Source organism: Rattus norvegicus, chromosome 4 (genome assembly GCF_036323735.1).
Source record: "Rattus norvegicus strain BN/NHsdMcwi chromosome 4, GRCr8, whole genome shotgun sequence".
Lineage (NCBI taxonomy): Eukaryota > Metazoa > Chordata > Mammalia > Rodentia > Muridae > Rattus > Rattus norvegicus.
The window spans coordinates 119,815,598-119,842,503 of NC_086022.1; the positions used below are offsets into that span (position 1 = coordinate 119,815,598).

The following is a 26,906-nucleotide window of genomic DNA, read 5'->3' on the forward strand; positions in this document are numbered from 1 at the left end:
AAAAAAAAAAAAAAAAAAAAGGAGGCCTGTGTGTGAGCAATGAGGCCTGTGTGTGAGCAAGGAGGCCTGTGTGTGAGCAAGGAGGCCTGTGTGTGAGCTGTGTATGGCACACAAGGGACACCTGCTGCTGAAAAGCAAGTTACATGGACTTAGAACCACTCATGCTTTGCCAAAGAGCCTACATGAAGTAAAATGAAGCTGACAGGGGCAATTGGCAGAATAGCAGGGAGCTGTCAGTCAGGTCCCTGAGGAGACAGCTACCAGCAGGATACAATGCCATCCCTGGGAAGTAGTAGCCTCAGTACTGCCTGGAAATTACACATTACCAAATAAGGGGAACATAGATGACACTGACTGAAGGACCCACTGGGTTTGAAGTGATACAATGAAAGCCACTGTTGTAGCTCGACTGTTGACTACTTTATGCGTTCCCTTTTTCTACACTATTCCACCCTTATCCCTTACAACCCTCCAACATTAAGTAGGGGAGAAAACAGGTTAGAAGGGTAAGTGGGTGTCAGTACTGTTAGACTACTTCCTGCTGGGGCAAGTTTAACCTTCATTGTTGGGATATGTTCAACCAGCAGCAGGAGGAGCAGGAGGAGCAGCAGGAGCAGGAGCAGCAGCAGGGGGAGGAGCAGCAGGAGCAGGAGCAGCAGCAGGGGGAGGAGCAGCAGGAGCAGGAGCAGCAGCAGCAGGAGGAGGAGCAGCAGGAGGAGCAGGAGGAGCAGCAGGAGCAGGAGCAGCAGCAGGGGGAGGAGCAGCAGGAGCAGGAGCAGCAGCAGGAGGAGCAGCAGCAGCAGGAGGAGGAGCAGCAGGAGGAGCAGCAGGAGCAGGAGCAGCAGCAGGGGGAGGAGCAGCAGGAGCAGGAGCAGCAGCAGGAGGAGCAGCAGCAGGAGGAGGAGCAGCAGCAGGAGGAGCAGCAGGAGGAGGAGGAGCAGCAGGAGGAGCAGGAGCAGCAGCAGGAGGAGCAGCAGCAGGAGGAGGAGCAGCAGGAGGAGCAGCAGGAGGAGCAGCAGCAGCAGGAGGAGCAGCAGGAGGAGCAGCAGCAGCAGGAGGAGCAGCAGCAGGAGGAGGAGCAGCAGGAGGAGGAGCAGCAGAAGGAGGAGCAGCAGGAGGAGCAGCAGCAGCAGGAGGAGCAGCAGCAGGAGGAGCAGCAGCAGCAGGAGGAGCAGCAGCAGCAGGAGGAGCAGCAGCAGGAGGAGCAGCAGCAGCAGGAGGAGCAGCAGCAGGAGGAGGAGCAGCAGGAGGAGGAGCAGCAGGAGGAGCAGCAGCAGCAGGAGGAGCAGCAGCAGGAGGAGCAGCAGCAGCAGGAGGAGCAGCAGCAGCAGGAGGAGCAGCAGCAGGAGGAGCAGCAGCAGCAGCAGGAGGAGCAGCAGGAGGAGCAGCAGCAGGAGGAGGAGCAGCAGCAGGAGGAGCAGCAGCAGCAGGAGGAGGAGGAGCAGCAGGAGGAGCAGCAGCAGGAGGAGCAGCAGCAGGAGGAGCAGCAGCATCCACAACCCCTCTTTGGGCTCTGGCACTTATATACCCTCTCAGGAATTCCAGAATTCCAAATACCATACATTTGCAGAAAGTATTTGCAGCTGACAAAATCACACTGCTGCCAGAGCACGAGGCAGATCATAGTCAGCCGCTGTGGTCAATCTGAAGCCCCATATCCCACACCTGGGATTTAAACAAAAACATATTCCCATAACATTTCTGTGTTTTTAAAGAAACCAAAATCTCACTACAAGACACCAAATGACAGAGCATTGCTAGAGATGAAGTTGTAAGAAAGAGAAGCAGTGTCTTGGGCAGCAGTACTAAGACTGGTCTCCCATCCATGTATCTGAGTCTCGCAGGATGACAAGGTCAAACTTAAGGAACCTAAGTTCTGTTGCTTGGGACAGAGACTGGTGCCAGCCTTCATCCCAAGAGCTGTATGTCTGAGACACTCTCTTGTCACACATCTTCTTCCTGGACCTGGGAGAACATCCCACACTTGGCCTCCATTTGCTGATACCAGTCCATGGGATTAGGTCTAGCCTATGCCAGCAGGGGCCACACATCCCGTTCAGGTCATGAAAACCATTTCCACTTCATCAGTGGCCACCACGTGTGTGGCACCTTTAGGAAGGTGACTTTAGTGGAAACAGTTCTTTATTGCCTCAACTCTGTCACCCTAACATTGTCAAATAGACAGTAATCTGATGAGCATAAAAAATACGCTTTTATTATTTGTTACAGCTCAGTAATTGGAACCTGACCTATATGCTAAGAGATAAGATTACAGTTCATGTTCCTGAGCAGAAGGGAAAGCATACGTGAAACGAAATAAAAAAAACCCAATTAACCACTTAATAATGCTGTTCTCTAAGTTTTTCCCTGTCCTTTGGAATCCCATAGCCTCGTAGAGGGTCATAGCACCTTGCTGTATGATACTGGTCTCAAGGACAACATCCATGTAGCCCTGGTCCCGTGCAAACTGGAGCACAGTTCTGACCAGTGCTTTCGCTATCCCCTGTCCTCGACACTGTGAGGACACAGACAGGTGGAAGAGCTGCAGCTGCTTCCTCCCTGATGGAGACTCCTTGACTGGCAGAGCAGCCACTATGCCCACCACCTGCCCCCCAGACTCAGCCACCCAGAAGGAGCCATGTGCATTCAGGTAAGACTTGGTGATGTCAGCCATGTCTGTCTGCAAACACATGGCCACATACTCCTTGAAGGGCTGTCCAGCAAGGAACCGCAGGAGTAGGAGCAGGAAGAAGATGCATACAACAGCCAGCAGCCAGGAGCCAGACGCCAGGACTATGGTCAGAGGCGCTGCAAATAAAAACAGGAGGGTCTTGGGCAGCAGCAGCGTGTAGCGGAAGGCGGCGGGGATGTGCTCCTTGATGCCACTGGAGAACAAGTCCACAACGTGTTTGTGGTCCCTCTCCTGGTACTGGCGGATCTGATAAAGAGCCATGGAGAGACGTGTGGGTCTCAAATATCAGCAATCACAAGAGACAGCTAGTCCTCCACACTTTCCTTAAGACCTGAGGGAGAGACAGAGGAAGCCATATGAGTTCCCTGCACCCCTCCACCCTGCCCCCAGCCTCCCAGGAGCCCTGTAAACTTTGCTCAAGGGAGTGTCTTTTTGTATCACCCAAAAGAATGCAGAATACCACTAAGAAAAATCATGGGTCAGCAAGACCTGACTAATCCCCAGGTTCTAGCCAAGTGACTCTGAACTTCACCTCTCTGGGCCCACATGCATTTATCACAGAGCAGAGTAAAGTAACAGCTGGTGTCTAGGTTGCTTTCAGGATTTACTGTGGTGATCTGTACACAGCAGAGATATGATTCGGCTCTTTCCTTCTGCCCTCCTAACTTGGTAACTGGTTCTCTGATATTTTGATACCTTAATATGGCACCCTGGAAGGAGGATGTGGTGTCCCCAGTTACTGGTTTCTTCTTCGGGGTCTGTAGACAACAGAATCCCATGTTCCCATGAGCAAGTTTCAGAAAACCCTCTTCTGCTTTGTTGGGAAGACTTGATCTGCCCATAGGGCAAGAGGTCATCTCCAAACACCCCACCCTTGAATCCCCAGGAAGGTTGTCTGACAAGAGACCTCCTGCCCAGCTTTGACTCTCTATCCTCTCACCTGGTACCACAGAGAGAAAAGTGTTCCAGAAAGCCTCAGCCTCCAAAAGGCATTTAAAGAAAATATGCTAGAACCTTCCTGAGCACTGAGAAGCAGACTCAGCCTGGTCAACCTCATTGGCTAGCTCCTGGGTAATCATAAACCAAAGGTCAAGGGCTGGAATACAATAAAGGAGAGAACCCTTGTCAATTCACTTTCTATCACCACACAATTAACCTGGAAGAGAGGCAGGCTTTGGGGACGGGGACAGCCCTCACAGAAAGACTGTCGCCTCTCTTCCTGATCCCACCACACCACTCACATCTTTTACTCAGCACAGGTAGCCTTCCTGAGGTGCTCTGTGCTCCCCTCTGCACAGCCGCTGGGTGAGCAAGAGGGCTGTGAACTCACTACTAGCTCACACTCCTGGATAAGGGTCTGGTTTCCCACGATCAACAGATGACCTTCATTTTGGCTCTCCTCCCTCCCCAAGCTGTATCTCTACATATAAACATGGATCCTGCCAGCTCCAATGCTGCCCTCCCGCTCCTCCATCTCATCACTAGGCCCTAACTGAGCCGCAGTTGGGAGGTGCCTGCTGGGCAGCACATGTCCTTTTTATCAGTATTGTCGTCATTCCCAGATGACAGACTCAAGTGAGCCTAAAGAAGAGGCTGACAGAATATTGGAAGCTGTGCCTGTGAGCTTCTGGAAGGCATTTGAACTCAACCATTGAGACAGTAAAGATCCCCTTGCCCTAGTTTGATTTCTGTTGCTGTGATAAACACCATGATCAAAACCCGTCTTGGGCAGGGAAAGGTTTATTTGGGTTATACATTCCATTGTCCATCCCTGAGGGAAGCCAGGAACCTGGAGGCAGGAACTGAAGCAGAAGGCAAGGACAAATGTCGCTTAGTGACTTGAGCTCTGTGACTTGCTCAGCTTTCTTTGTTATTCCTCTCAGGACCACCTGTTCCAGGGTGGCTGAAGGGGACCCTGCAGGTATTCAGGCAGGGAAGAGAACCCAGAAGAGACGAGAATGAAAATTCGGTTCAGATTGATTTCAAAAACCTGGATCAGACTCAGGGAAGCTGATGCCAGACAGTGCACTGTCAGCATATTGAAAACAGTGCAATTTGGGGAGAAGTTTCCAGGCAACGGTCATTCACATTCTAAGTGCACAGTAAAGTGTGACTATTTAGAAACTCCTATACGAAGTACATGTGGCCACAAAGGTGGGCTCTATAGCTTAAGAGTCTAGACTCTACTGTGGTCTTGACCAAACTAGCATAGAGGTCAGCAGGCCATAAAGTACAAGTGACATCCCCCCAAGGATGGGTTCTATTAACTGGGAGCTAGGGAGAGAGTTTGAGATAAACAGTCAAGGTCAGTCTCTATAGCAAAAAGTGGGTAAGGTCTGATGCTACAGATAGCAATAAAGGTCACCAAGGCATTAATAATATTCATTCTCCTCTTTCTGGGCAGGAAAGCAGGCGTTTTTATCTCCTCCATTGGGGAAAGGCTCCTGTATGTTTAATATTCTTGTGGTGACGTGTGGGCAAAAAGACCTTTGTGCTCCCAACACGAGGCTGACTGAGTCAGTGTTCTATTACTGTTAAGAAACAACATGTTCTTTCCTCCTGTGTGTCTGTGTTAGGCTAGGCACACCGGATGCGGGGTCTTTTCCTGCCAAAGAGTTAACTAAACTATAATTATGGAAACAGGAACTTCTGGTTGACTGGCTAGCTAGCTAGCACCCCAGCAGGCTTGCTGCAAGAGCCTCTTGTTTGTCCCTCTGGTGGTTTAGGGAAGGGCCCAGTCATTGCAAATGGCCTTGGTGAGTCAGAGAAGGTGCCGCAGCTAGAGCAGCAGGTAAAGAGTCTGACCAAAGAGCTGCAAGGCCTTCGAGGTGTCCTTCGGGGAATGAATGGGTACCTGGCAGAAGATGTACAGTGGGCTGTGGAGGCGGCCTTCAATGGGAGGCAGCAGCCAGCAGATGCAGCTGCCTGCCCGGGTGTGCACGAAACCCTCAATGAGATCCAGCAGCAGCTGCAGCTCCTGGACAACCGTGTCTCCCCACCCATGACCAGGAGCTGGGCCACCTTAACAACCATCATAACGGAGTCCCTGTCCCAGTTCCTTCTGGCCCCAGGGAGGAACTGTTAAGGCAGCTGGAACGGCAGCTGCAAGGAGTCTTGCCTGGCAGGGCTGGATGGCTTCCGCCAGCAGCAGCAAGAGGATAGGGAGCAGCTGCAAACCCTGGAGAAGCTGATGTCCTGTATGGAGGAGCGGCAGCAGCAGCTTATGGGACCTGCCATGGCCAGAAGACCCCCTCAGGAATGCTGACCCCGGAGCTGGGTCGGCGAGTGTCAGAACTGGAACGGAGGCTGGATGTGGTGGCTGGCTCGGTGACAGTGCTAAGTGGACGCAGAGGTTCTGAGCTCGGAGGAGCAGCTGGGCAGGGGGGCCATCCCCTGGGGTACACCAGCTTGGCCTCCCACCTTTCTCGCCTGGAGGACCGCTTCAACTCTACCCTAGGTCCCTCAGAGAAACAAGAGAAGAACTGGCCTGGAGGACCAGGGAGGCTGGGCCAGTGGTTGCCTGCTCCTCCTGGACAGCTGGAAAAGCTGGAGGTGCTACTAGCCAATGTGAGCAGGGAGCTGGGTGGCCGCCTAGATCTACTGGAAGAGCAGGTGGCAGGGGCTGTTAGGGCTTGTGGTCAGATCTGCTCCGAGGGGCCTGGGGAACAGGATTCTCCGGTCAGTGAGATCCTCAGTGCCTTGGCGCGCAGGGTGCTGGACAGCGTGGGCCAGTTAAGGCTGGTGGTTCAGGCTTGCACAAAGCAGAAACGGCAGGGGAGGCCCAGCAGGCCATGTTGGAGGGACTGCAAGGGATCCTGGGTCGGCTTCAGGAGCGCAAAGACGCACAAGAGACGGCAAGAGACGGCAGCAGAACTCTCACTGCGCCTCAATCTTACCGCAGCCCAGCTAAGCCAACTGGAGGGTCTGCTGCAAGCCCGTGGGGATGAGGGCTGTGGCGCCTCTGGTGGTGTCCAGGAGGAGCTAGGCTGCCTTCGGGATGGTGTGGAACGTTGCTCCTGCCCACTGTTACCTCCACGGGACCCTGGAGCTGGCCCAGGGGTTGGGGGACCAAGCCATGGGCCTCTCTGGACGGTTTCAGTGTGTTTGTGGGCAGCTTGGGCTCAGCCCTCCAGGCCATTCAAGGAGAACTCTCTGAGGTTATTCTCACCTTCAGCTCCCTGAACGACTCACTGCACGAGCTCCAGACCACTGTGGAGGGCCAGGGCGCTGATCTGGCTGACCTGGGGGCCACCAAGGACAGCATCATCTCTGACATCAACAGGCTATAGCAGGAGGCCACAGAGCATATTACAGAGAGCGAGGAGCGCTTCCGAGGCCTGGAGGAAGGCCAGGCACAGGCGGGCCAATGCCCTAACTTAGAGGGGCGACTAGGCCGCCTTGAGGGAGTTTGGGAACGACTGGCAGGGGGACTACAAGGCCTACATGAAGGCCTTTCCAGACACGTGGCCGGGCTCTGGGCCGCAGTACGGGAAAGCAACAGTACCAGTGTGACACAGGCCGCACTGCTGGAGAAGCTGCTGGGCGGCCAGGCAGGTCTGGGCAGGCGGCTTGGTGCCCTCAACAGTTCCCTGCTGCTCCTGGAAGACCGTCTGCAGCAACTTAGCCTAAAGGACTTCACTGGACCTTCAGGCAAGGCTGGGCCCCCTGGGCCTCCTGGGCTACAAGGGCCTCCAGGCCCTGCAGGACCTCCAGGACCTCCTGACAAAAGGGGGCTATTGGACCACCAGGTCCTCAAGGTGAACAGGGAGTGGAGGGAGCACCAGCAGCTCCCGTGCCTAGGGTGGCATTTTCAGCTGCCCTGAGTTTGCCTCGGTCAGAACCCGGCACAGTCCCCTTCGACAGAGTCTTGCTCAACGATGGAGGCTACTATGACCCAGAGACAAGTGTATTCACTGCGCCACTGGCTGGGCGCTACTTGCTAAGCGCTGTACTTACAGGGCACCGGCACGAGAAAGTGGAGGCAATACTGTCGTGCTCCAACCTGGGCGTGGCCCGCATAGACTCAGGAGGCTATGAACCCGAGGGACTGGAGAATAAGCCTGTGGCCGAAAGTCAGCCGAGCCCGGGCGCTCTGGGAGTCTTCAGCCTCATCCTGCCACTGCAGGTCGGAGACACCGTCTGCATCGACCTGGTCATGGAGCAGCTGGCACACTCCGAGGAGCCGCTTACCATCTTCAGCGGAGCCCTGCTTTACGAGGACACAGACCTTGAACAGGTGTAGACAGGGTGGGCCGGACCACCAAACTTATCTACATGGGTCGCAGAGCCACCCGGGTGGCGGCTCCCCACCAAGGCAGGGGGCAAGTCTGGGGACCACGCCCCGCTGCAGTTCAGGCATCCAGATCGGCTACTCAGCGCGTTGTGACTGCGTGGTCTCTGGGACTTAGGCGTCTTTTCTTGACTTTTGGTCTCACTGCCGTCCCCATCAGAGCCCTCTCTAGGGCCTAGGCTGCGGAAGAGTAACCGACCCTCCAGGGCTCTCCCCAGCCCACACCATCGTACTAAAATTCAGGAATAAAGACACTTTTTTTCTACAAAACATAAAAAAAAAAAAAAAAGAAACAACATGTTGTGGCCCATACATATACAGCCACCCAATTAGACAAGATGGATGAAGCAAAGAAGTGCAGGCCGACAGGAACCAGATGTAGATCTCTCCTGAGAGACACAGCCAGAATACAGCAAATACATAGGCGAATGCCAGCAGTAAACCACTGAACTGAGAACGTGATCCCCGTTGAAGGAATCTTAGAAAGGACTGAAAGAGCTTGAAGGGGCTCGAGACCCCATATGAACAACAATGCCAACCAACCAGAGCTTCCAGGGACTAAGCCACTACCCAAAGACTATACATGGACTGACCCTGGACTCTGACCTCATAGGTAGCAATGAATATCCTAGTAAGAGCACCAGTGGAAGGAGAAGCCTTGGGTCCTGCTAAGACTGAACCCCCAGTGAACATGATTGTTGGGGAGAGGGCGGTAATGGGGGTAGGGTGGGGAGGGGAACACCCATATAGAAGGGGAGGGGGAGGGGTTAGGGGGATGTTGGCCCGGAAACTGGGAAGGGGAATAACAATAGAAATGTAAATAGGAAATACTTAAGTTAATAAAGATAAAAAACCATGTTGACCCTTGTTTCTTGTGAAAAGAAAGCATTTAATTAGGTGCTTGTTTACAGTTTTACAGGGTTGGTCCGTGGTCCAACACAGTGGGAAACAGACAGACATGGTGCTGGATCCACAGCTGAGAGCTTTACATCCTAATCTGCAGGTTGCAGGCCAAGAGACAGACCAGCCTGTCACAAGCTTTTGAAGCCACCCCCCAGTGACATGTCTCCCTGAACAAGGCCATACCTACTCCAACAAAGCCACACCTGTTAGCATTCTGTCTGAGCTCCGCCCCCACAGTTACCTGGCAATAGCCAGGAATGCCTGACACTAAAAGGGGCTGCTTCCCCTCTCCTCGCTCGCTTGCTTTTGCTCCCTCTTGCTCTCTCTTTCCTCTTTGTCCCTTCTCTACCCATTCCCCTTCCCCCTTCTCTTCACAGGATCATGCCTGGCCTCTTCTCCTCTCTTCTCTTCTCTCCTCTCCACCCCCCCCCCACTACCCTCTTAATCCCCCTTCCCATGCCCTGGATAAACTCTATTCTATACTATACTGTCGTGTGGCCGTCCCCTCAGGGGTAAGGAACATCTCAGCATGGGTCCACTAAGGTACCCCCTTTCCTCAGACCTCCATAGAACATATCGCCCTTCTCCTTCTATAAACACAATATTGATGCTGAAACCTGGGACATATCTTCTCTTTATCTTTTTATAAACACATCATATGGTGCGGTGACTCTGATTTGCATCCCACTGCTATCACATGCAGATCTAAGGCTCGCTAGCCTAAACATGGAGAACTGGTAAGCCTCCTTCCCCCACTGGTCAGAGTAAAAGTCCACATGGTCCCAGGGGAGCGTTCTTGAGCTTGGAGTTACCCCTGTGCTGCCCTTGAGGATGAAGCTTTTCACTGACCCTCATTCTAGGACATTTTCCCTTGAGTGAAATTTTCCTCTCTCCTTTTGAAACAGTTTCTTTCTCATTGCTGAAAATCCCAAGCCGGGCCTGGGCAAACTGCTCTCTGGTTCAGGAGCACGAGCTCCAATTCTCTCACCCAAGGGTCTGTCTTTGCCGCCTTGTCCCAATTTACTGGGATGTCGTGGTCTAATTCACAGTAAGCAGAAAGCAATATCTCTATGTGACCACTAAACTAGCACTCCCTTGCTAGCAATCTATAGCATAAGGCTTCCCCCTCCTCCCTTCCTCCTTGCCGCTGTGCCGCTATCAAAAGCAGGTCTAGCCCCACCCCTTCCATCCTGTCATGGACTCTGTCCGTGAGACTTGCTTTTCCACCTGCATGAGACCCCTACACTTGACGCACAATCTCTCACAGGGCTAGCCTGCCAATGGGGGTGCTGCAGCCCCTGGTTCGTAGCAGCGGGAAATGCGAGTCTGGCCCCACCCCTTGCGTCCAGCTAGGGAATCTGTGAGTTGCTTTCCTACGTGCACTGGGATCAGACAGCCTACCGGAAAGCCCGATCCAGGGCTTCCGGTTGCCAGGAGGAAGCTCCGCCCCACCTGCCTGGGCCCTAGCCCCAGGCGCCACAGAACCACTCGTCCGCCTGGTGCCTCAACTGCCACCCTGTGCGCCTTTCCCTTGCTCCGCAGACTGGGTTACAGTTTCCTGAGGGTCGGGGCTGCTCTGCAGGCCCAGTCCCAATCATTCTGTCGCTTGCCCAGCTCCTGGAGCTGCTTCCACAGAAAGTGTTTTTTTATACTATGCAACTTGTCACGTTCCTATCCTGCCTTAGTACCTTGGTAGATGTTTTTTACTATTGCCACTGAGTTATAATGGTCTATATTTACTATATACATTCTCAAATATGTAACTTAACAGGCACACGTTATATAACTCTGATGTAACCAGTCAATATAGCCCTCAATCTTGTCAGAAATCTGGTAATTATTAATATGTCTAAGTTTATGACAGACAGAATTTCCCAAAGCCTTTAACAGTTTGCCCCACAAGGTCTCAGAAGATATGAACACAGCTTCGAGAGTCTGCCTGGATTGTGCTGTGATAACCACGGAGAAACAGGTGGATAAGACCGGATAGCCTGAGTCAGATGCTTACTCTAGCTCAGGGTAAGTCATTTCTCATGTCACACATATCCAGTCCACAGTAAATAAGCTCTGCGTCTTCTGGGCTCGAAAGCCAGACTGACTCTGCCCAAGTTGCCATGAAGACCGCAGAGACCACAGGGAACATGTCATTTTTTAAAAAAAATACATGAATGCTAGATTATTGTTTATTCTTCCCCAGATTTCTGATTACATTGACAGCTAAGGTAACTGTTGCTTAGCAACTACGAAACAGACCTCTGAACTCAGTTTCCAGCAACTAGTTCAGATGTAAGCTTTCACAGATGCAACCCGTTACTTCCTTACCCAAACTAGGTTTCATTGATTAAATGCTTCATATTTCCTCTTCTTGTTATGCCACTGTCCTATTCGAGTTCTTATAAATCTGCCTCACTAATGAAACTTCCCACTATACCATCCACCTGTAATCACAAATTCTTGTTCCTTCAGCTCCACAAAGAGCTTATCTTTTTTTTTTCGGAGCTGGGGACCGAACCCAGGGCCTTACGCTTGCTAGGCAAGCGCTCTACCACTGAGCTAAATCCCCAACCCCAAGAGCTTATCTTAAAAAAATGTTCATGTTGTTAACTCATGTTATCTCTTGTAAACTTATAAGCTGCAGGAAACCACTCAGACCTACCTCTCATGGACCAAATAAACTCCACCCAGATAAGCACATCTGCCTAAAGTTCCCACTTACTCCCTATTCCAGATGTATTTCTTACATCTAAGAAAAAATTTTTCTTTCTCCCAAATGCACTTAATCTTATTTTCTACCCATAATGAATAAATGTGTGTGTTCCAGCATCTTGTCAAGTCCAGGCACTTACTAGGACAGCTCCAGAGAAGCGACCTCCAGATGTTCAGTCTCCTCTCACAGACACAGACGCTTCTATTGGACCTGTTCCTTCTGACCTATCCTTGGGTGGTCCCACAGACACTGGAACAAGGGAACAGCCAACTCATAAGACTTAACGAACATCCCATACCCACTTTTCTAGGTTCCCTAGAGACATGTCGCCCCAAAACAAGCATGAACCAATCAGAGATCACAACGACCCTATTCCTGCTCCACCATTGCCTCTAATTTTTCCTTTTTAATTAAATCAAAATGGGGGAATGCTAGCATTCTGTCTGAGCTCTACCCCTACAGTTACTAGGCAACAGCCGGGGATATTCCACCAGCCAGGTATGCCTGACACTATAAAAGGGGCTGCTTACCCCCTCCTCACTCTCTTGCTCCCTCTTGTTCCTCTCTTGCTCTCTCCCTCTTCCCCCTTTGTCCCTTTTCTCCCCATTCCCCTCCCCCTTCTCTCCACATGCTCATGCCTGGCATCTAATTTTCTACTTCCCTTCTTCTCTTCTCTTCTCTTCTCTTCTCTTCTCTTCTCTTCTCTTCTCTCCTCTCCTCTCCTCTCCTCTCCTCTCCTCTTCTCTTCTCTTCTCTTCTCTTCTCTTCCCTCCACACTTCTCTGCCCCTACTATCCTCTTAACTCCCCTCCCCATGCCCTGAATAAACTCTATTCTATACTATACCATCGTGTGGTTGGTCCCTCAAGGGGAAGGGATGTCTCAGCATGGGCCTGCTAACGCACCCCCTTTCCTCAGACCTCCTTAGAACATATCCCCACTCTCCTTTTATAAACACAACATTGGTGCCGAAACCTGGGACATATCTTCTCTCTATCTGTTTAGAAACATGTCAACACCTCCTAACCCTTCTCAAACCATTCCACTCCGTGGTAGCCAAGCATGCAAATATCTGAGTCTACTAGGACCATTCTTATTCATACTACCATAGACTCTCTCCTTACTGCTATTAGACATTACTAACTAATTTTTAGTGTCTCTTTAATCACTGAATCACTAGACCGGTTGGAACTTTCTTGAAAGGGCCAGCGGTGAACCTTCAGAGATCTTGCCCATCTTCTGTAAAAATTGTTTCTTCATATAGTACTAACATTTGAGTTTGTGAAAGTGTCTGGAAGAAATGAAAAAAAAAAACAAAATGAAGGTAACTGTGTGCTAGGAAAAGCTCTCAGGAGTCCTTTTTTTAAAAAATTATTTATTTATTATATGAGTACAAGTACACTGAGCTGCCTTCAGACACACCGGAAGAGGGCATCAGATCCCTTTACAGATGGTTGTGAGCCACCATATGGTTGCTGGGATTTGAACTCAGGACCTCTGAAAGAGCAGTCAGTTTTCTTAACCGCTGAGCCATCTCTCCAACCCCAGGAGTCCTTTTTGTTGTGAGGACATGAGTTCCCTGAACCTATGTCTTGGGTGGCCCGCAACAGCCTGTGACTCCATCTTCCAAAAAGTGCATATAAACACACACACACACACACACACACACACACACACACACACACACACACACAAAACAATTTTTAAAGTCTTTGAAAACAGATAAGCAAAGGTCAATGAGGAGTTACAGAACAGTGCAGTGCAGTGTCTGCGAGCCATGGGAAACCCAGTGAGCATTCCAACGCGTGAGGAAAGAGGGTTTAAGGAACCCCGGGGGAGGATTACATAAGACAGGGAAACAGCAACCCTTTTCCCCCCAGTGCATTCTCTGCTCATGCTTTACTGCTAACAATATACACATACAGGTGCAGTTTCACTCTCAAAACAGTTCCTTTTCCAGGAACTCAAACTTCTTCACAACTCCCATAGATGCACAGATTAATAAGCTGCCATTTGTAATGCTTCAAACATCCAGTGAAGCTCTTCAACATCACCTCCTACACTGGTGGCCCAGTAGAAGGTACAAGCAAGTGAACAGTGACACCGATGCTTGAAGGGCAGAAAACGCAGCACTCTCAAGTAGATTACTGTTCTTAATCTTCTCATTAAAAGGATGCTTAGCTTTAAGGTTAATGCCCGGACTAGTAATGCTGTTTACGGACTGATAACACACTGACAGAATACTTGTCTGATCCTTGAGAGAGGGTGTCAGTGATGAGGGCTGGCCCCAGTCCAAGTGTTCTCCGAGAGCTATGTCCCAAGCACAGAAGAACATTTAAATTAAGGACACAGCACACCATTCCCAAAGATGTCAAAGTGTTTGGAAAATCAGCAGTAATCATATTGCTGTCTGACGTCTTGACTTCAGTGACTACTAGGAAGAGAACAGTAGAAGGAAGAACTCTGACCTCCCATCTTTATTGGCCGGCAGATGTATCAGTAAGTGGCAAAGAACATTTCTATTTGGGAAACGTCATACACCTCAATTCCTGTGTCTCAGTGGAAAGCAAACACCACACTGACAACTTTAATTCGGTTCGGAAGGTGGAAAGTTTCCATTCCAGTCAACATCCACAGCGAAGTACCACAGCTAACGTTAAATTTGAAACTATTTTTCTGTCATATAACACGTAAATTGGACTGACCCCAGTGAATCAGTTCTACTTGAAATCTATTTAGGTCTTCCAGAAATTATAAATACCCCTCATCATTTGTCAAAACCACTTGTAACTTGCATTTCAAAGTCAAGAAATTCTTACACTACCAGCATTAGTTTTTGTTTTTGTTTTTGTTTTTGTTTTGGTAGCGCTGGTAATTGAACCCATTTTCTCAGGTAAATGTTCTGCCAGCAGGTACACTTCTGTTCCTTCACTACTGCAACAAACCAATGTTCATCCAAATAAATGTCTTTTTTGGAAGAAGAAAATTCCTGTTCATCAGGAATCAAGTTTCAGGCGAGTTACACATTTTGACCAACTCATGTAAAGTAGAATTCCAGTTCTACAGTTGCAGATCCGGCCACAGGCACTATCTGAGCAGCCAAACTTCTGCAGCTCTACAAAAACCTGCCGCAGGGTTTTCGTAGATGGTCAGCCAGCACCTTCCAGCACAGATGCCTCGTTACTGAACGGCTGTACGTACACACTGATGCTGCAGTCTGCCTGTGGCGCTCAGGCCAGCTCCGGCCTGCTCAGGGACTGCAGACCACGAATCTGGCTCAATCTATAGACTTAAGAAACCCTAAGCTCAGTCTACGCAAACCTAACCAGACAAGTCCCACAGCTAGTTACTTTGCACGGAACACTGTTATTTCTGAAGGATGATGACGATGATGACTCTACTTAGCCTGTTTTCCCACTCTTCTGAAACCCTGCGCCCTCCTGATTACAGCAGCTTGTTCAACACGCTTAGTCTAGCTTTTATTTGCAAACACTCTGGGGAATAAATAGAGCTAGGAGGCAGAGTGAGCACTGCCTGTTGTACTCCTAACAGTTTGCATGTCTTGTGGTTGCCCCTTGTTCATCTTGTACTTCCAATTTTCAGTGGAAGTAGGACAATCTTTAATTAGAAAATAAAAATAATTCAAACAATAAGACCAGGCTATTGGTTGAAGCGTCTATTGCTTCATTATTGATAAATGCATATATAAGATTACTAGTAGCTGCCTAACAATGAAAATTTTCAACCGTGCATTAGAATGTTAGCATTCTAGAACCAGTCATGGGCCTGCGAGTACTGCTTACTCTTTCGATCAGGCCTGGTTTTTAATAAATATGCAAACCCTTTGATTTAGAATCTTAGGATAAAGCAAGGATACATGCAAAGCTTGGACTAAATATGTCAGTCAAATCCCTCGGCGAAGCAATCGGATCCTATTATCTACTACAACGCTGCCTCAAAGCGAGCAAGTCACACATGAAAAAACCAAACTTAAAACCTCTGGAACAGCAACGCTGGACCACAGCGATTACAAAAGCAGCTCAAGGACCAGTAGTCACCGTGGCACCACTCCCGTCTTAAATTGACAGTCACTGGGTAGGTGACCTGGCAGAAGTGTTCGCTATGCAGACTGTGGTGACCTTCGTGCAAGTGTGGTTCTAACAGAATGTTTGACATTTCTTGCTTTAGGGCACACAACCTTGATATATTTCCCTTACAACTAGCTGAATATCTTTACTGACCTATTCATTGGACAGGAAAACTGACTTAAGCGATTTGCGTTTGATTTTGACAACATGTACAGAGTAACTGGAGTGTCCTAGCACAGTTCAGCAGGGTAAAGACATTCCTAACACTGAGATGGGAAATGGCTTCGGTGCCTGTCCTCTCAGTTCAGCCATGAGTTTGGAAGCTTCCAGCCAAACCCAGGTCTCTAGTCTTGGACCAGGATAAAAACCTGTCTGGAAGAAACTGGCTGAGCAGGCGTCTCTGCCTCTGGATAGGAGAGAATTTCTTCATGGCCTGAAGAATATGATACGGACTTGAAGACACGTGTGGATGTGGGAAGAAACCACTTTGGCATTTCCGAGCATAGCAGAGAGTGGAGTAGACTTGTGCTCAGACGCTTCTGAGTGCTAGCGTGAGCCAGCCGAACTTCAGCCAGATTCCACATCTCTGGTGAAGCTGAGGATGTGCCTGTGCCAAATTTCTGGGTTAATTTTCTACATTTTGATTTTTTCAGCTGTCTATGATTAAGCTCTTTCTTCTGTCTTTCAGACATTTGACAACCCTCGTGTGTCTGTCCTTTTACACCTTCAGAATTGTGGAGTCATTCGGAAGGTTGAGTATTGACTGGGCAATAAAGGAGACAAGTATCCTTGGCCAAGAAGAGAAGTAGAGTAAATTCTCTCTTCACTGCTGATCCGGAGATGAGGGCTGTAAGAGATGGATCAATGTGGAGAAGTCCTTCTCCTTTCTGGGGATGGGCAGAAGCTTTCCAGAAATTTCCACATCACTTCCTTCTGCTTCCTGCCCAGTTCTTCCCTCCTCTTGGCCCAGTCCACTGTCCTGGGGATGCATGGGGTATCATTCGAATGCAGATTACAATGAAATCCGAGACTGGTAATCACTCTGACAGCCTTCTGTAGACTAACTAGTCTCAGCCAGTCCACCTGAGACACCTGGGTAAGGTGACAGTATGAAAAGGACCTTAATCTATCTCAGCTGTCTCCGCTCCCACAGAGTTACGATTTTTTTCTGGAAATGAACATGCATGTTTCTAAAATATACTAACCAAGCCAAGTATTTCAGTAATTAGTAAGAGAAAATTCATTCATAGTCTTAGCGTTGGGCTTATATAACAGTTTAGAACTGGAATGTTCCTTTATTGAAAGCTTTGTCACCAGCTGGTAACACTGTTGGGAGGCTGTAGATGCTGTAGGAGGTGGGAGACAGTCATTGGAGGTGGGTCCTCGAAGGTCATACCAGGTCTTTAATCGGTTCCTTTCTCTTTCTGCTTTCCCGCTACCTTAGGTCAGCAGTTGTACACTTCCAAATAGCTCTGGTTGATTGGTGGCGTATTTGTTATGAATGCAGGAAACCGCTGCTACTTGTACTTAACAAATGCTATAACCAGAGCCACCTCACCACGTCAGCCTCCTTACCACAGGCCAAACTGACCAAGGGCCGAACCCTCTGAAACTGTGAGCCAAAATAAAACGTTCTTCCTCACAAACTGACACATGGATATTTGTCACAGAAGTAGAGGCGGGATCTCTGGAGTCCTAGACACCTGACAAAGAAGTCGAGGAACACCGATCACAGAAGCAGGATAAGTCAAAATGAGAAACAAAGAAGTGGGCATCTCTGTTTTGTTTTTTTGTTTGTTTGTTTGTTTGTTTTTTGTTTTGTTTGTTTTGTTTTTTAGGTAAAGAGACCATTTGTTTATTCTTCCTTTGCTTAGGACATTGTCCTTTTATTTGTTTAAAAAGCATATAAAACTGGATTTTGTTATGCTGTTTCAACGCATGAGTGTCATACTCTGCTTATATCTGCTTCATAGCTCCCTTTCCTCCTGACTCCCAGAGCATTGAAAGTTTCCTCTCACAGGCCTCCTCCTGCAGCCAGGCAGGAACCGACAGAGACACCAATCCACCCACAAAACTTTCAACCCAAAATTTACCCTGTCTACAAGAAATGCAGGCACAGGGATGAGAGCAGGGACTGCGGGAATGGCCAACCAATAACTAGCCCAACTTGAGACCCACCCCATGGGCAAGCACCACTCCCTAACACTATTAATGATTCTCTGCTATGCTTGCAGACAGGAGTCTAGCATTGTCGTCCTCTGAGAGGCTCCACCCAGCAGCTGACTCAGACAGATACAGATACCTACAGCCAAACAGTGAATGGAGCTTGGGAACTCTTAGGGAAGAATAGGAGGAAGGATTACAGCCCCTGAAGGGGATAGGAACTCCACAGGAAGACCAACAGAGTCACCTAACCTGGACTCTTGGGGATCTCAGAGTCTGAACCACCAATAGAAGTGCATGCACGAGGGGTTGGGGATTTAGCTCAGTGGTAGAGCGCTTGCCTAGCAAGCTTGCCCTGGGTTTGGTCCCCAGCTCCAAAAAAAAGAAAAAAAAAAGTGCATGCACGAACTAAATGTAGGCCTCCCCTCACATACATAGCAGATGTGCAACTTGGTCTCATATGTGTCCCAAACAACTGGAACGGGGTAGGGGTTATCTCAAAAGCAGTTCCCTGTATGTACGTAGGATATGTTCTAGCTGGGCTGCCTTCTCTGGCTTCAGTGGGAGAGGAAGCACCTAGCCTCCTTGAAGTGCTGGGGGCACCCACTCAGAGGAGAAGGGGAGGAGGGATGGGGAAGGACTGTGGGAGGGGGTGACCGAGAGGTGGGGGCAATGAACGGGATGTAAAGTGAAGAAGTAAACATTTAAATTAAATTTTAAATGTTTCCTCTTCTCGTTGGAGACATGTATTTAACGGTCGGCAAGGCCTCTTCTAGCTGTACACATGTGCTGGCTTCTCAAGGATCTGTGAGTCTTCTTTCAGACGGGTCACCTACAAGGTGGTTCTGACCACCTAGAAGGCTAAGTGCTACCCTGTTCCTTCCTGTACCAGACAAGACTGGCAACACAACACAAGGCATAACCATGGGGAGAAGAGTATGTCACTTTCATGTGGGTACAAGATGGAGAAGGGGCTATGACAGAGAATTCCAGAACTGAGGCCACTGATCAGGAAGCCTCTCACAAGCCCCGAATAGTGGGATCTCAGGTCTTACCCCTCCCTCACATAGACTTTGACTCAGCCAAGCCTGAGTCACAAAAGAGATGGGATTAAGACCAACGACAGGGCCAAGGTGCTTGGAACACCATAAAAGGTCACCTTATCAAGTGGTGCTCAGGTCCTATCTGAACTGTACGAGTCCCTGTGAGAGTCCCCAGGGACACAGGTGAAGCTCCAAGAGGAGCACAGCCCCGAGACCAGCAAAGGCTCTGGCGTTTGTGACATCCATAGGTCCTGGACAGGAGCTGGATCTAGGCTGGCCCCTAGGCCAGGGTGGATAACACTTGGCTCTAAACACTGTTATCTTTTCCTAACCTCATCCCAGTGGACCCCTGTCATCTGCTTAGCTCTTCGGGGTAACGGATAATAGCGCTCCCCTCTCCCCTTTCTCGCTGCAGTGGTTATTCAGACGCGGGTCAGCTCCTGGGGGAGTTATTCTTCGCCATCTCCGAGCCGTTTAATCCTCACCGTGGCTGCAAAGTGGAACCTAAGCTCACCAGAACAGTCAGTATAGCCCCACTAGGCCTACACGGAGGCCCCTCGCCTGGGATTTATCAGTGTGTGTGTGTGCGTGCGTGCGTGTGTTGTTATGCACGTGTGTAGTGTATACTCATGCATGGAGGTACATACACACATACATACACACATACCACATGTGTATGTTTGTGTATGCCCAGGTATTGCATGTCAGGTAGATGGTGGATGTCAGGTATTACTCTTTGATCAATTTCGAGATATGATCTCTCAGTGAACTTGCGGCTCACTGATTCAGTCAGACTGGCTGGTCAATGGGTTTCAGGATTCTACCTCTCCACTCTACTTCACCAACCTTCAAGGCTGTCCTCCAGTCCCTACGAGCACTGCACATACAGGTCTTTAAGCTTTTTTTGGTCTCTCTCTCTCTCTCTCTCTCTCTCTCTCTCTCTCTCTCTCTCTTTGAGCTTTTACTGTGGTTTTAGACAATTTCTCTGAATGACTCGAGTGTTTTTCTTATTTTTTGATATAATCTACACATGCAGACATGGGTACAGGTTCCCTATAGCACAGGCCTCTCTGTACCTTCCTGTAAGAACTAAGCTGGCCCTACCTACTGGACTACGTAGATTTGGACTCAGAAAACAAGCAGCCAGAAACACAATTGTGAGAGTCTGACTCTATCTCTCCCTGGAGTTCCTCTACATAACATCTTGAACACCGGATCCCATATTTCTGAACACAGGACTTTCCAGAACAAATGCACCCCAGTTGGTATGTGCTTTGGGACAGAGACATTCATGTTCATGCTTGTGTTACATAGTTTCCTCCACCCCACCCCACCCCAGCCCGTTTGTGGAAGCAAAGGGAAGGGTCATGAAATCCTAAAAAAGCTTAAAGCCTCGAGGTCCATCTCTATGTTGTTATATAAGTGGGAACAATTGGCAAGGAAACCCTTTGTAGTGCAGTAGCCTCAGAAGAGATGATATCCCTCAGAAGAGATATCCCTCAGAAGAGATATCCCTCAGAAGAGATGATATCCCTCAGAAGAGATATCCCTCAGAAGAGATATCCCTCAGAAGAGATGCTATCCCTCAGAAAAGATATCCCTCAGAAGAGATATCCCTCAAAAGAGATATCCCTTAGAAGAGATGCTATCCCTCAGAAGAGATATCCCTCAGAAGAGATGCTATCCCTCAGAAGAGATGCTATCCCTCAGAAGAGATGCTATCCCTCAGAAGAGATATACCTCAGAAGAGATGCTATCCCTCAGAAGAGATGCTATCCCTCAGAAGAGATATACCTCAGAAGAGATATCCCTCAGAAGAGATGCTATCCCTCAGAAGAGATGCTATCCCTCAGAAGAGATATACCTCAGAAGAGATGCTATCCCTCAGAAGAGATGCTATCCCTCAGAAGAGATATACCTCAGAAGAGATGCTATCCCTCAGAAGAGATGCTATCCCTCGGAAGAGATATCCCTCAGAAGAGATATCCGTGGCCAGAATGAAATGGCAGGATGAAGAGTAGCCCTGGTGCTTCCTGCACGTCACGAGTGATTGTATGAGGGAACCATGGACACCTAAACACCTAACGCCACTGCCGTGGTAGAGATGAAACGGCACACAGCCTGACAATGCACCGGAGACTCGTAGGATGGAATGATCAGTCTGGAGCACCCACACTTCTTGATCCCCCGATCTCTGGGATGCAGGATGGGTCCAGCCTCGGTTGTAAGAAGTGGCAGAGGTGAAGCTGTAGTCTCCAAATCCACATCCTCTTTCTGGACCCACATATCCTCCAGAGACTCATGCTGGCCTGTAGACTGAGTCTAGCCAGAGCCAGCAGGGACTACGTGTGTTAGCCAGGCCATGACAACTCTCCCACTGCACCTGCGGCCAGTGCTGCCCCTCTGTCAGGAGTTGTGTGAAAGGCATCTGTGCACTTCACTGCCCTCATTCTTCACTGACCATGAAACAGGCAGGAATACAAGGAAAACAACAAAGGCGTTTGGGTGATTTGTCCACTACAATATCAGGATTATTTGTTCCCACAGCACAGTGAACCAGAGGCTGACAGACACACAGAGGGATCGAAACTCAGGTTCTCAGGAGGAAGGGAGCGGGTATATGAAATGAATTAGAGAAACATCCACAAGCCATGTGAGTATGTCCATGAAGGATTCGCCTGTCTTCTGGAAGCCCATGCTGTAGTAGAGGGTCACAGCACCTTGCTGCAAAAGGCCAGTCACAAGGACAACATCCGTGTAGCCCTGGTCCCGTGCAAACTGGAGCACAGTTCTGACCAGTGCTTTCGCTATCCCCTGTCCTCGATGCTGTGAGGACACAGACAGGCGGAAGAGCTGCAACTGCTTCCTCCCTGATGGAGGATCCTTGACTGGCAGAGCACCCACTGTGCCCACTATCTGGCCCCCAGACTCAGCCACCCAGAAACCTGAGCCACGATCACTCAGATAAGACTTGGTGATGTCAGCCATGTCTGTGTGTAAGCATTTGGACACATAATTCTTCCAGGGCTGTCCAGCAAGGAACCACAAAAATGGGAGCAGAAAGAAGATGCATACAACAGCCAGCAGCCAGGAGCCAGACACCAGGACCAGGGCAAGGGGCACCCCAAGTAAGAGTAGGAGGGTTCGGGGCAGCAGCAGCAAGTGGCGGAAGGCAGTGGGGATGTGTTCCTTCATTCCCCTGGAGAACATATCCACGACCTGTTCATAGTCCCTCTCCTGGAACTGGCGGATGTGAAAAGAAGCCATGGGAAACCTTCGTCTCAAATCTCAGCAACACCAGATCTGTTTATATTGCTGCCTCGTAGCCCTATAGGAGACAAAGGAAGCCAGATGTACCTTCTAAGCCTCTACTCACCACCCAGCTCCCAGTCTCCAGCCTCACAGGTTTCCATGGCCATCCAGGAGGGAGCATAACACCAACACTGGGTGGGAGAAGGTGTGGTTTTCCAGAACATTACAGCCCGGGCTCCTCCCCTGCCATGTCACATGAACCTATGCATGCCAACCTCTCTGGGACTGTATGTACTCATCTACTGACCAGGGTAAAAATAATACCTGGTTCTGGGGTGATTTAGGGGATTTAATGAAAGTTTGTTACAGCAGAGGCATGTGCTGTGCTCTTACCCAGTGACAGGCTCCCCAACCTGTGGTACATTAAGATTGGTACCCTGTGGAAGGAAGATGTGGTTCCCAGTTATGTTTCCTCTTCAGGATTTATAAACATCAGTCCCATGTTCCCAAAAGCAAGTTTCAGTAAACCTTCTTCCCCTGATTAGAAACATTCAATCCACTAAAAGGGAAGGGTCACGCTCCAAGCACCCTACCCTTGAGCACCCAGGAAGGCTGTGGGACTCTAGACCCCCAGGAACACCAACCTTGTCTCTCTGTCCTCTTAGCTGCTACTCCAGCCGAGTCTCCTTAATGGCTTCAGTCACTGATGGCATCCAGAATCTGCTAAGGTCTGCCCCATCTCTGGGAAATAGACTTGGGCTCATGCCTCATTGACTGGCTCCGGGATAATCATAAACCAGAGGTCAAGAGCTAGAATGTGACTGAGCAGAGAGCTCTCGTCCATTCGCGTTGTGGTCTCCACAAGACTAACACAGGGAAGCAAGCTCTACAATAGCTCTTACTCCTGTGAAGGCTGCCATCTCTCTTCATGGCCCCTTCGTGTTATAACATCTCTTGCCCAGGATACTTGGTCCTGCCTGAAGCCTTGTTAGGTGAACCTGGGGACAGCGTAACTCACCCTGGGCTCCTGGGTGTTTGATAATCATAGACCCCGGGTGAAGGAGCAGGGTTGCAATGAGGCCACCTAAGGTTGTGATCCCCACAGGATTAACTTGGAAGGGAGGGGCATCTGGGACGGCTCAAGGGTCATCACTCTGCTGGGAGGCTGCCCTTCATCTCCTTGGTCCTTCCAGCCTACAGCTTGTGTCCTGTCACAGCTGGTCCTGTCCGGTGCCCACCTGAGGAACCACAGACACTCATTTGGCCTCGCTTGTCACAAGAAAGAATTCAGGTCTATGGGCTCCGGAACAAGATCCTCAGTCCTGAATGTTCCCTTCGGAGCTGTGCCTGCTCCTTGGCAATGGGTCTGGGTGGCCCTCAGCAGCCTTCTGTCCCCTTTCTCACTTACAGGCTCTCACTCACCTGTGCCCAGCACACAACAGACCTGGATAAAGGGGATCTGCTCAGAGGTGGGGCATCGCCCGCCATCCTCACTCCTGTCCTGCGGGGCAGAGCATACCTGACTGTTGCCAGGTAACTGCAGGGCAGAGCTCAGACAGAAGGCTAGCAATTGTGGTTCCAGGTAGCTGGTCTGTACAGATATTGGTGAGCCATGGGAGATGTTTATGGCAGCAAGAGTGTACATGCTCCAGGATGGATGGAGCGCCTCGGATAGAAAAGGTGGGAGCACTAGGGTCCCAAGAGCCCTACCATTATAATTCAGTGTTGTCTGTACCTGAGGGAGAGTATAAGCCACCATTAATAACATAAGCACCCCAACAGAAATAAAGGACCACTGGGAATCCAAGAAAACCTACAGACACAGATGTAAGGCAAGATGGGGTACCGGTGTGAGGTAAATATACTGGCACCCCAAAAGAAGGAAAGAATATCATGAAGCAAGGACAGAAGCACCCAGATAGGGATGTGGGACTTCTGTGCATGTGAGGCATGGGTCCTGGCTACCATCATGGTGTCCAGAAGCCTGAGATTTCCGACGATGGAAACATAGCCATATAAAAGTAGGTCTGGGCTAGGGGACTGGAGAAATGGCTCAGAGGTTGAGAGTGTTGGCTCTTCTTGCCTTCACGGGCACTTCATGCACGCGGTGCACAGACATACATACAGCAGAGCACCCATACATATAAAATAATAGATATTTTTTTAAAAAGTAGGTTTGCAAAGATGATAAGGCTCTAGAGTTTGGAGCCTTACGTATCCTGTTCAGCTAATTATGGCATGGAAAAGTGATAAAAGTCCAATTTTATCCAGTTACCTTCCTGGGAGGTTATGATGTAATGACAGGGCACGGAGCTAGAGGCAACAGAACCTCTACCTCTCCTTCAGCACCAGCATCCCATGCATGAGCCCTAGCACCCGTCCTCAGACCCCTCCTCACCCTACCATGTGAGCACACAAGTTCAAACTGACAGCAGTGTCCACAGTCAGAAGCCGTGGGGGCACTAAACTAGGGGCACCCCCTCCTGTTCACAGAGATAAACCACAAGTGGAGGCTGACCCTCCACATAGGAGTCCAGCTCAGTGGGGAATCTCAGGGTGTTGAAACGGAGTGCGTGTCCCAGCACACAAGGCCTGCTTTTCAATAGTCAGCGCAAATAAAGGAGAAGGCTTACGTAACATTCTTACATAACCTCTTGGCAACAAAGACAGAAATGGAGAGGGATCATGGGCCAGCAGCCAGAACAGCACCCCTCCCTCAGTGAACAGGCAGAGGCAGTACAAGACTGTGCTGACCTTTTGGCAAGGTCTCTCCTACATGACCAACCGGCTTTCTTTGCTGACTCATTCTTCTGGGGAGGATAGATTAGGATAGCCCACACCACAGATCTGATGATGTGAGTCCAGGTGGATTAGGATAGCCCACACCACAGATCTGATGAAGTGAGTCCGGGTAGATTAGGATAGCTCACACCACATTCCTGCAACGTGCCACTCCATCTGTGTCCTTGTGCATGGTTCAGTGGAGTGGAGGACATTCACAGAGATGAGGGCTGAGGACAGCTTTAGTGCCTGTCCATCCTTAGCCCCTGCAGTCTGGCCCCCAGCCTCAGTTTCCAGAGTGGAAGCTCCCAGGTAAACTCCTTCCAGACTGGGACAGAGTCCATCTGGAAGAAGCTGGCAACCAGGCTCACCTCTGAGGAGGTGACAATTCTTTCTGGCCCGAGTTTCTAGTGACCTGGAGTTAATGGTTAGTGTGGGGATAACCCCCCTTGAGGGAAGCTGGGGTTTCTAAGCATAGCAGAGGGAGTGCAAAGTCCTGTGCTTTCCTGATGCTGAGAGCAGCCTCACCACCCACTCTGCTGGGGGCAGCATTCACAGTTGGGAGTTTCAGGTTGTCGTGCCCCCTAACTCCAGGCAGATCCACATCTCTAGTTGCTAGGCCAAATTTCAACGTTAATTTTTTCAATAAAATCCTTAAGATCTGTAATACTAAAAGGAATGAGCCTATTTGATCTTTTGCTGGTTTTGACCCCAAGGCATCTTTTGTTTTTGTTTTTATTTATTTATTTTTTTTGCCTCTTGGAATTGTGGGACACATAAAGCTGAATGACAGCTGAGCAGCAAAGGAGACTTCTATTCTGAGCGCGCGCCCTTCTGAGAAATCCCATTTGAATTTCCAGATCAATAGGCTGAGGGTAGGACCTACATTGTCCATGCCTGAGCCTCTACAGAGCCAAGTGAAATGCTGACGGAGGAGCTTACAACGGAACCCATTAGGGTTCAGATTCTAGCCCCACCTCTAATGGCTGCCTTCAGCTTTCAGTTCCCTTCCCAATCTGTGTAGTTGGAGGTCAAAGCGACACTGTCCACTAGGTCTGGACACTGTCCTCCATTCCCTGAGAACACCGTGCACACAGGTTTGGTCTCCTCAATTTTCGTGTGACATTTAGATCGTCCTACGTGCTCTTCTTATTTCTCGATGAAATCTCTACAGCATAAAACTAACCGTTTACACTATGAAACTTTGCGGCATTTGGCCTCCGGCAATGTTTTGGTAGCTGACTTTCCTCAAACGCTAACTGTTCCCTGTACAAATCCCAACCTGCGTTCCTAGAGCAGCGGCTTCCTAGTTCCCGGGGCATCACTAAGCCCTTGGCACAGTCTGCACTGGATTCCAGATTTTGTCTAATCTCTTTTGGCACAGTTCCTACTTGCCACTTACCTTCGGCAGTCCAAGGAACCACTGAACTTTCTGGCTACTCTTAACTCACCCTGTGACCCAACAACACCTTCTGCCCAGCCATGCATGGGTATCTCCACCTTCAGGAAGAGCTGAGCTAGCCACACTGAGCTCTAATTGGGCCCCAGACCTCTTTGAAGATGTTCCACTCATACAACATCCTGGAAATTGATCTCCTGTTTCCAGAAAAACTCAAATCATGTTACTTGCCTTGGGGACTGAAGACGCCTTGTATCCACTTCTGAGTTGAGCAGGTCTCAGGCAATATGGCAGCTGGTGTCAGGGACAAAGTTTCAGAAACACAGGCCACAATCTCAATGATGCCACGGTGCAAGTTGGACAAAGGTATGTATCTGGGTTCAAGTGCGGGCAATCCTCCTCTGCCCTTGAAGAGTCCTTGCACCACGGTTCCTGCAGCTGAGAGACAGTCTTCACATTTGCCTCCTTCTTAGGGACTGTAGAGCTCTCTCCCTGTCCCCTAGGAGCGTCTCAGAGAACTTCACTGAGGGGGAAGGTAAGGCCACTTTGTTCTTGTGAAGCTGGAGTGGCCACCCTTAGACTCTAAGGC

At 49.6% G+C, this 26,906-nt stretch overlaps 2 protein-coding genes and 1 pseudogene across 3 annotated transcripts; 1 reads left to right on the top strand and 2 right to left on the bottom strand.

Annotated features, from left to right (window-relative positions):
- Window positions 1–2,190: 2,190 nt before the first annotated feature.
- On the bottom strand, window positions 2,191–26,906 carry Nat8f5 (N-acetyltransferase 8 (GCN5-related) family member 5). 2 transcript variants are annotated; one of them, NM_080884.1, is made up of 2 exons: window positions 26,549–26,906; window positions 2,191–3,023 (listed from the first exon to the last, which is right to left on the bottom strand). In NM_080884.1, exon 2 carries the CDS (start codon window positions 2,951–2,953, stop codon window positions 2,270–2,272), a length of 684 nt encoding a protein of 227 aa, NP_543160.1. In that variant the 5' UTR covers window positions 2,954–3,023; window positions 26,549–26,906; the 3' UTR covers window positions 2,191–2,269. The 2 variants fall into 2 exon arrangements, with proteins under 2 accessions (NP_543160.1, XP_063141453.1); XM_063285383.1 differs by lacking the exon at window positions 26,549–26,906 and adding an exon at window positions 11,732–11,862 and having other exon boundaries at window positions 2,194–3,023.
- On the top strand, window positions 4,255–8,698 carry Emilin1-ps1 (elastin microfibril interfacer 1, pseudogene 1; annotated as a pseudogene).
- On the bottom strand, window positions 21,389–22,167 carry Nat8 (N-acetyltransferase 8). The gene has a single exon (NM_022635.1). It carries the CDS (start codon window positions 22,150–22,152, stop codon window positions 21,484–21,486), a length of 669 nt encoding a protein of 222 aa, NP_072157.1. The 5' UTR covers window positions 22,153–22,167; the 3' UTR covers window positions 21,389–21,483.